General features: G+C 38.4%; 1 protein-coding gene across 1 annotated transcript in view; it reads left to right on the forward strand.

Moving 5' to 3' along the window:
• tox (thymocyte selection-associated high mobility group box) overlaps positions 1-10,691 on the forward strand; it is a 50,420-nt gene that overhangs the window by 13,779 nt on the left and 25,950 nt on the right. Inside the window, exons 2-3 of the mRNA XM_034888354.1 lie at positions 1,897-1,962; positions 9,560-9,661. Coding sequence (XP_034744245.1) covers positions 1,897-1,962; positions 9,560-9,661 — 168 coding nt within the window. The remainder of the gene's footprint in view (positions 1-1,896; positions 1,963-9,559; positions 9,662-10,691) is intronic.

Consider the following 10,691-nt stretch of genomic DNA (forward strand, 5'->3'; position numbering starts at 1 on the left):
TGCCCCTTATGGGGTCATAAGGGGCAGATTCCAGATTGGCCCATCTGAGCTTTCTTTTTCTCAAAAGCAGAGTAGGATACCCAGGGCTCGGCTTATACCTTGAGAAAATTAAAGCTCAGATGGGCCAATATGGAATCTTGCTCCTTATGAGGTCATAAGGGGCCAGGTTACCCCGCCCAGAGAATTTGGACTGCCCGTTCCCTTTCATGTTCTCATGGATGGGCTGGCCAAATGAGAAGAAAAGATAGCGACATTTTGGATTTCAAACGAGCTAATGGGCTGTTGGTCAAGGCCAGACTGACCTGCTACAAACTAGGCCTGTACAATTAATCACAATTGTATCTAAATCCCAATGTGGACTAGTGCAATATCCAAATCTCAGAGGGGCGCAATATTTGTTAAAGACAAAATATGTGTCAAACCATTCTGAATGAAGTATTGTGGTGCTGCAGAGAAGTCCCGGCCTACAAATCCTATCCTATAGACTACAGAAAACATCTTTGCTTGGTACAGATCCTTTTAAAAATCACTTTATAATCATTTACATTTTTTAAGATTAATATTAGTCAATGAAAATGAGAATAATGATAAAAACATTCGTCATTCTCTTCAATATTGTGAATCATCAGTCAAAATAATTGCAATTAGATATTTTTTTCATATTGTGCAACCCTACTGCAAACAGTTTTCAATGGTAGGGAACATCTACCATACATTATTGTCTTTAAGTTAAAACTTATTTTGATAAATTAAAATGAATGATTAACTAAAAAGCGTTTCCTGAAAGTATATGTAACAGTGCACAAAATATCATATCAGAAAGAGACAACACGGGCTGCTCAAAGTGACCATGTGATATTGTATTACATGGTGTATGGTAAGTAAAGGGGGGATGAGAAAACGGAAATGCAGAAGTAAAAGTTCACTGTGTGCTATGTACTGTAATTGTCATATTATGCAGTTTATGCTGATAGTATACAAGACCACAAGATGATGTACAATAATGGACAGGAAATTTTGTTAGGGGAAAATGTTATAACATGTACACTGATTGATGTCAATGACACTGTAATTTTGGAATGTCACTGTCATTTAACATTAGTGTATCAACAACTGCACATTCAAAAATGTATATTTAATATCCTTACGGACAATTTAGGAACATTTCCAGCGTGAAATACCTACATATTCCAAACCTGTTTAAAAAATAAATGTTGGCATAAAAGTATATTTTTTTGTATAATTTAATCTATAGCTTAATGTATTTTTATATTACATAGTGTATTGATCACCACTTGATGACTTGAGACTTGTTTTTACTTATTTTACGCATGTCATCCCATTAGGGCAGGTATACTGGGAGGTCATGTCTGTGATTTTGAGCTGGAATATTTTTTGCTGCACATCATCCTTCAATCTAGTCAGTTACGCCATTTTTTTTTGGGGGGGGGGATTTGTGTATGGAGTGGAAAGTGGGAAGGATTTTAGTGGAAAAGCAACATATCACACCTGGCTGCTAAGCAAATGTGGATCCTAATGTCTGAGATTCTATTGATTCTGTAAATCTTTAGTTGTTTGGTTTGCAGGCGGTTACCATAAATAACTTTATTTCAACCTATGTGTGATGGAGATGGACAAAAAGTCTGTTCACAAGAGATATTGTTTCTGGAAATAAGGGCCAGACCTTTAACAGCCTTCATTCAGGTCACAAACCGGGTTTTCAATATCTCAAAAGAGATGGCATACAGATAGTGGACTAATCGTTCATACTGGCTGCTACTTTGTAATCTGTTACCTCCATCTTCACTTCATCTCGTCTCCTTGCTGGCTGTTCTGTTTGCTGTGTCTGATTATAGTTTATTGACATTGTTGCTCTTGCGTTTTTGTTCTCTCCAGCTGGATGGGGACACCATGTTCCTGGGTATGCAAGAAGCAGGCCTTGATTTTTCCTCAACTAATCAGGTTAGTGTTTGTGTGTCTGTGCGTGTGTGTGTATGTATGTGTGTGTGTGTGTGAGAGAGAGACAAAGACAGAATAAGGGCCCTATGAAGCTCTTTCTCTGACATTCTCTATTTTCTAATTACATTAAGGTATTTTCTAAATGGTACTAATTATACGTAAAGGTGTTAAAACATTTCCTTACTGAATTGGATGTGCTTCACACCCTCAGATATTACTCTTTGCGCACCAATTCAACAATTGAGAGTTGTACAGGCAGCCGCGAGCATGAAACAAAACATCGGGAGAGGAAAAGAATTGCACCTGCACGTATAAAACTAAGCAGCATGCTGGACGCGCATAGAGTAACCACCATGAGTCTTTGAGTGTCTGCTTTGCGAGCGCTGGGGGGCATACACACTCTCGCAGGTGAATTCTGAATGAAACTGCCTTTTGACATATGATTTGTCACTTTCAAGGCGATCCAGCCCACAAACCGCCTTTGTCTACCTTGATTGACAGCTATCGTTCAGGAAGCCCAGACTTGGTGTCATGGCCAAAGAAGTGTGTTTCCATCTTTATTAATGATGTAGTGCAAGACAGCATCATAAATAGAGGACTGTATAAATGTCTCTCAGCTGTTCTGTTGTTGGGATACGTGCAAATAAAGAAACCAAAACGTGTTATTTATGAATGAATGTGTTGCTGTTCAGTTCTTGCAGGATGAGACATTAGTCCGTTAGTCCAGCTTACCTTAGATGTGATCTCTGAGGCTTTAATAAACCACTTTCCATTGTGATCATAGGTTTTATTGTAGTTATTGTAGTCTAGTATAGAAATTCCACCGTATGTCTGTCTTCTACGTAGGGGTGGGAATTACCAGAGGCCACATAATCCACATAACACGCACCACATATATAACACATAAAACATGTAACAAATATACAAAACGCATCACAAAGACATACCAAGTTTGAAAACTGCAAAGTAACTGAGGTGGTGGTGGCAGTGTTATAATTTACAGAGTACAGAATATGATTATCGCAGAAACTGTTTTATACAGATCAAATCAACATCAGTAAATGTTGAGGATAAATAACAGCAATGTTTATATCAGTCATCGGCATCGGCCAGAATTTTCATATCCGTGCATCCCTTATTCAAACCCAGAGCTCTGGTGAATAGCCCTTCTGAAACATCAGTAGTACATTAGAGAGGATAAATAACGTTACCATTATGCCCATTTTCAGATGAATTTACAGTGCAGTGCACTAATGATATTATTTTACAGAACATTTTTGTTGATGCTTTCTATATGATTATTTGATCGTGCCACACTGTATCTTTGAGCTCACCTTCAGCTATTTCAGTCTTCAGTTATTTCCGGGTGCCTCAAACCAACTTTTCTTCCCATCCTGTTCCACAAATCAATATCACTTATTGCACTCAACCTGAGGCACAGAAAGCATTACAACGATTTTCTATCTTGAAGCTTTCTCTTTTCTTACACAAACAGAGAACTCCTGCAGTCCTGTGTAGGGTTATTGAGCAGTGTGAGTGGTTGCCCGAAGGAGTTACTTACTGAACGCAATTCTGGCTTCTACAGTAGTTTCTTTATTTAGGATGTTTGCATATAATTAGTCTGGTTTTAAAGCAATTTACTTTTATTTGCCTTTAAACTGTTGAAAAATGGCAGTAGTTAAGTGCCGAATATAATTATTGTTTTTGATTGTGTCACATACACTTTTAGTTTCTGTCAATTTGCACCTAATTGTAGCACAAATAGTTTATTTTTGATAAAGCAATGACGAATAATTATAAATAAGGAAAATTAGATTATTTTAATCTGATTTTAATGTGATAAACAACTTTACTATTTGTTACATATGCTGTTTTTTAATTATTTATTCATGTCTGAGCACTAATCCTGTACTAAAAACTTGCCAGTATGTCATTTAGAAATCACTGGGACTCTCTGACCCCATTCACACAAAGCCAAGAGTAAATCATCTAAGAAGTGCTCCAGACAGATTGAAATCTGAGACGCATTCCCGCCAGATGTTGAAAAAGTGTAAATGCATCTGCCTCTCTCCAAGACGCACATGTAATCTTTATTGTCCCTCTGGGGGTGTAACTATGTCAGTAAGCAGTCTGTGGAAATAACCACTTAATGTCTGATTTTCTGAATACATGTACAGTATGATCAGTCTCCTCTGTCATCAGGAGCTAAATTTACATGAAAATTGCACTCGAATGAATATCTGCTCCCTGATCCGTTCAGACCCTGAATGACCCACTACTAGAGCCCGACCGGTATTATCGGCCCATGTTAGGTGTTTCCCGATCTGTTGGTATTGGCATTTATAAAGGCCGATTAAAAAAACATAACTCTTTTAAATAGTCATTCATCAGAATCATTTGACAAATAAATGATTCTGATAAACGAATATTTAAAAACCATGTTAACATGACTGTGAACAATGTTATGAGCGTTGGTGTTGCTTAGTTTGTCCACCAGGGGGATTTCTACAACGTCCCCTGTCGGTAACACTGAATGGATTTATTTCGAAGGATTTATTTTTATATTCGAAGGACTTTAAGTTTCATATCTTGAGGTTTATTTCTATACATTTTATCTATCAGAACTTTAATATATTTTGATGTTCCTCTGTTCTGTTGGGACAATAAAACAAATCATTATCATTAAAGTTATCATATTATTTTAGTGAGAACTCATCAATAACTACAAATAACTAATGTAAAGGAAATCTGTTTGTTATGTTTTGTAGTGTTTCTGTATCAGCCTCAAAAATCCTTTAAGGGTTGAGCTTTACCCACTACAGCTCTTCAATCTAAACTGCAGCACAGTAAAAAGAACAAAATTCCCTCGTCTTTCACTGTTGAGGTCCCTAACCCATATAACTTAAACTGTGAGCTGGGCTTCCTTTCAGACCTCACCATCCTTATTTGCATTCATTTCAACATTGAAAATGTACGGTACAGAAGTGGTTATACCAAACACAATGGATGTTAATCAAACTAAAAAAACTGAGTAGACATTTGTTCAACATGGCCTATGTTAACAATTAAAACGTAAATTGTTGGATTACAATATTCATCTATAGTAAAAAAAAACATTATTTCAACCCTTGCTTGCATTTTGACTGAATGTACTGTAAGTAACTGGTTCTTTCAAAGAAAGGTTGTTTTTTTTAACCACCCCTTTGAGATGCTAAACCATTGTTTTCCCCAGGTTTGTGGAAGACACTTAAGTGCATTTATTTGGCAGGGGGTTTTGAGAATACTCACTCAACTTTACGGTTTTCAGTAAAATAAAAAATGCAATTCCACATCATTTTAGACTATTATTATTACCATATCTGTGTCTAAAACATTGGAAAAGCTACAGCAGATATGAAATAAATTACACAAAAAAGCATAAAGACAAAGCTTTGTGAAGAAGTCCACTGGGGACCAACTACAATCATTAGATCTGCAAAAAAGTCATTGTTATTTAGTTCTGATGCTCACATTCATTTGGCTTAGGTGGAGCCTAAAACTGCCTGAGTGCTGTGCATCAGCCTTATAATGGTAGGGAAAACTCTGTAAACAGAACAAGAAGGGTAGAGAATGGACACATGGATAGGAATTTCCACTAGAGAACATTGCGTTCATTGCATAACGTGTAAGGGCAGTTGATGGTGTATGTACAGCTGTCGCATTACGTCACCTCAGTGCGATGACCAACGTATTAAAGATCAGCTGTTTTTAGATTACTAAGCAACAGTCCCGGAACAACATTATGCAGCACACACTGTTTTATATGGCTGTGGGTGTAACTGCATTTACTGTGTAGTTTCCAGAGGCCTAGAGAAGCCTCTAGAGAGTAAGATGTGTGTTTGTTAGCACAGAATTACCTCACTGCCAAGCAAAAGCCATATTAATAAGAAACGGCACTAGAGATACATTATTCATAAAGCACAATGTAGAGAATATTGTGTAGTATGGGAATCTGTGATTTGATGTTTTATTCATAGTGTTGTGCCATAAGACGATGGGGAGTGGTGTGTGGAATAAGAATTTATGGTTTTATTATTGAAGTACTATTGCTTTAATAAAGTCAGAGGTTGGTGTGATGAATGTGACCAATATTAGTTCAGTCTGACCCTCACTCTCGTTATATTTTAAATTGTTAATGGTGCAGCAGTGTGATATTACTGATCTTACCCTAAACTAAGGAGAACGAGAGGCGAGATTACTTTAAAAAGAAGAGGCTCGATGAAACAAAAGAGGTTTTAGCCAGGCCCAAAGGAAAATCACCACCACCAAAATGATAAGAATTGAGATAAAAAAAAATGGCAATTCAAATCCTCTTTGACTGTGTTTCATAAGAAATGTACCAAACAACAGTTGAAAAGCAGAGCATGAACTTGAATAGGAGTTTTATTGTCCAGGTTTTATTGACTCAAGTGTAATCAAGATTTCTGTTTATCAAAGTTTCTGTCAAATAATGTAACTCAAACTCTTTCACTGTACGCGGGCCGATCATGCTTACATGACCAGACGCTCCATTCTGATTACTGTTCTGACAGTGCGTAGTTCCCCCCCCCCCCCAGAATGTGCTTCAATCAGCATGACAGCCACACAGCCCTAGCAATTTGAGCACACCAGGCTAATAACCTAAATGATAACTCTGCCATCTCCATGTCAGCTTTACAGAGTTAAATTTAAAACATTTGCGTTAATGAAAATTAATCAGGAACTACAGTGGAACCCACAGAAACTCTCCAACATATCTATCTAAAGTGATTCATCGTGTTAAACGACTCAGTGTTTTATAACCCTTTGGAGGACGTACAGGAGCTAAATCTTTAGATAAAGAATTTAGTTTTTTGGCAAATATCTTAGTCACAACACGATTAAGTGTAGCAAAGCACAGGAGTGAATAATACTGTGTTTTTTAGGTATGATTTTCTTGTACGGTTTTGTTTATCTTGTTGTACTTTAACACTACACACATGGGAAAACCTGCATCTTCAATGCTTACAACGTATTGTTCAATTGAACTGTCGCAACACGGGCGCCGACTCAAAAATTTCTGATTACTTTTGCTCATAAACAATTCAAATACAGTTTTATTTAAACAAGCTGGTGCCGGCCTCAGAAGTGCTGATATTCAAGAGATGGCAGTGTTACTCTGTGCAATCCTACTTTGAATGAAAAGAAACAAGACAAATAGTGTACAGCTGTTTCAGTGGCTCTGTGAAGCGTACTTGGACACAGTGGTGCTCTGAGCCAAATGCTAACACCAGCATGCTAAGTTGCTCAAAATGTCAATGCTAACATGCACATGATTACTAGGTATAATGTTTACCATGTTCTTTGTCCTAGGTTAGCATTTTTGCATGCTAGAATTTGCTAATTAGCATTAAACAAAGTACAGCTGAGGCTGATGGGAATGCCATTAGTTTTGCAGTCACAAACCAAACTATCAGACTAAAAACTATTTTCACCTGATGATGTTGTTGAGGCACAAATCGCTAAAGTGATTACACAATTCAGTCGGAGGGGAACATGTGTGTGTGTAATAAAGCACATCAACGCATGCACTCTTAGTTCTTACTGTCTCTTTTATCTGTTGGCACGGGTCACTTTCTATTAAACAGAAAAATCGTATGCAAGGTATCATGAACGTGTGCAGCAGAATTGCGGGCACACCCTCAGCTGACCTGCATGACCTGTATAATGCCAGATCCTAGAAGAAGGTGGGGGTCATCCTGGCTGATCCGAGTCATCCCTTGTGGGGTGAATTCATGCTGCTCCCCTCCACGCGCAGATATAGTCTGTTGCGATGTAGAACGAATAGATTCAAAAGGTCATTCATCCCGGCTGTAATCCCAATTGTTAATAATATCCTGTAAATTCAAATTGAATTCATTTTGAAGTCCTATTGTGGTTTTGTTTTTTGTTGTCGTTTGATGTATATATTGTTACTGCTGGCTGTAATCCAAATTGCCCCTCAGGGATAATAAAGTGACCTTGACATAAAATGTCTGAACTAAATTGAATGGCAATCCGTTCCAATAGGTATCGTACCATTTTATTCAAAACTCATGGTGATGCCAGAGGAAAGGTCATTAGGATTCGTCCTCTGGGAACCATGAATGCCTGGAAAGGTAACCAAATCTGCACCTCTAGGCCCACTAATTAACATGTTATTAGCTGTAAAATCTGTAGAAATAAAACAATAAACTGTAAGTTAATGGGGAGTAGGCTCGCATTACCAGGCCATCTTCCACAGCGGTGCTTAGGAGGGTCTGGCTAGTCCACATAGTGTCCCGGGATGGGAGAAAAACGTGCTGTAATTTATTGGAATTTCTTTAACCAATCAGAATCATTATTGGTGGCGCAGAGCACAAAAGTGCAAAATAGCCTTGAGAAGGAACTTGTTTTGGTGGAACATGTGTACGTTTAAAAGTTGCTTTAGTCGTGCAACAGACGACTCAGATTGGACAGATAGTCTAGCTAGCTGTCTGGATTTACCCTGCAGAGATCTGAGCAGCAGTTAACCATAGTCTTCGTAAATTCCAACACAAAGAAAGCGGAAGGGGACAGACATCGGCAAAAAGACAGCATCCGGACGACTTTTTCTGTGGCACCAGAGTAATCCCAGAAGGTCAAGGATATAGACCACATGGCGAGTGATAGGCTGGACTATTCTGTATGCCTCCGCTGGTTGGCTGAACAGAACCCTGTTTCCAGTCTTTATGCTAAGCTAACCAGCTACTGGTTCCAGATTCATATTTAATGGACAGATATGAATGAGAGTAGTATTGATCTTGTCATCTAATTCTCTGCACAAAAACAAATAAGCATATTTCCCAAATATTGAACTATTCCTTTAATCAATAAAGTGTCTGCCCAGCTTTATAGAGCTGCCCAGGTTGTACTAGGAGGCCTTCAGGTGTGACTGTATAGACATTAACACATGTGCAGGATGGTGGTGGTAAAAAAGAACATGGTGATAACCACACTTCTTCCTAAAGAAAAATAAACACTAAAATAAAACATGAACTATTTAAACTAATTAGCCTGTTATTGCGAGTGTTGTTGTGTGCTTATGCTGTTTGTATGTGTTTATCTTTCTTCCTCCATTGCGGCTGTACAGTACTCAATGTAACCTTTTCTTATCAGGGATTAGCTGTGGAGGGAAGCAATTTATTTACAGCCCCCCCCCCCCTCTCTCTCTGTTATCTCTTTCTCTCTCTTTCTCTCTGTCTCTCTCTCTCTTATCTTTTTTGTTCTCTAAATAGCTCTCTGACTCTCATTTTATTTCTCTCTCTCTTTCCTTCTGTCAATTCAATTCACTTGCACTTGTTAGTTGGTGTAAAAGTAAAAGCAATTTTACCCAACTATGAAGATAAAATTTAATTTTGACCTGTATGTGTTTGTGTGAGCAACAGATTGTGTAGAATCTCTCTCTCTGTCTCTTTGTCTCTCTCCCTTTCTCGCGTGCGCTTCGTCCTTGCTCCTTTTAATGACCTTTTCATTTCACCTCTAACCTTTTCCCGGCTTCTGCGTCCATTTGAACTTTTGTTTGTCTTTATTATTCTTCCCACAGTTTCGTGTGCCACAGCCCCCTCACCCTCTCAGCAAGATGAACCCACCCTCACAGCACTGGAGGAGGGACACACACATGGCTGACACACATCGTCTGCCTTGGGTAAATGCACACCCACTTACACACTAAAAACACATGAGGATGATTTTATATAGGGGTGAGCTTGATTAGTCAACTACTTGAGGATTTGATCTGAGGAGACTGCAAGTCTCACAGTCAAATCATCACAGTGGTGATAAATTGGGTTATAAACAATGATCATTTCATTCATGCTCTATGGGGTTTTTGGATGTCTGATTTTAAATATCATTGCTTGGTTTCTCTAAATAAATCATGATACGAAGCATATTTTTGAATACATTTGTCAGTTAGAGCTATCACATAAAAAGGTAGCTTTAGCAGAGCGCTACATTTTTTTTAATGAATGAATGATTCTCTATCAAAATCAGCAAGCACATATAACAAGCTGTTTGCAGCTTTCATTTATCTCCCTCTCCCTCTCTCTCTCTCTCTCGTTGATTGTCCCTTCACTTCCCTTGCGTTTCCCTTCTGACTTTGGATTGCTACAATGGGGGGAAATGGAATTAGGGCCGAAAGTTATATTTACCATCATGAAAAGCAAGCAGCGAAAACTGGAAGCCAATGTCCCAAATGAGAAAATGGATCAGTTTGGAAAAAAGACCAAATCACAAATCCGATATGACAGGGACAGCCCTAATTTCAGAACATTAAAACTTACACATAAAAACTGAGATTAAATGGTCACACAACTGTAGCAATTACACCAGCAAGTGTTGTTCATATTGGAAAAGGCCGTTGATTAAGTGCACCAAAGGCAGGTTCAGCCAGTATCATCTAAGTGGCAGAACAGGACTTGAAGTTCTAGTCCAACCTGCACCACCTGCTGTATAGGGAAGGTTTCCTTTGGTAGCAGCAGTTTAGACCTGCAGCTGTAAACAAACTGATGTACACCGTCTTTTGGGAATATAATTGAAAGGACTCATTAGCATTGACCCTTGACATGAGTGTTACAAGGGATGCAGATCACTGCATATTGTTATGGTTTGGGGTTTTTGTTGGGGGTATTGTTCCTGTTTGGCCTTCCCTGTGTTTTTGTCCCGGTTTTCCCGCT

Source organism: Etheostoma cragini, chromosome 12 (genome assembly GCF_013103735.1).
Source record: "Etheostoma cragini isolate CJK2018 chromosome 12, CSU_Ecrag_1.0, whole genome shotgun sequence".
Lineage (NCBI taxonomy): Eukaryota > Metazoa > Chordata > Actinopteri > Perciformes > Percidae > Etheostoma > Etheostoma cragini.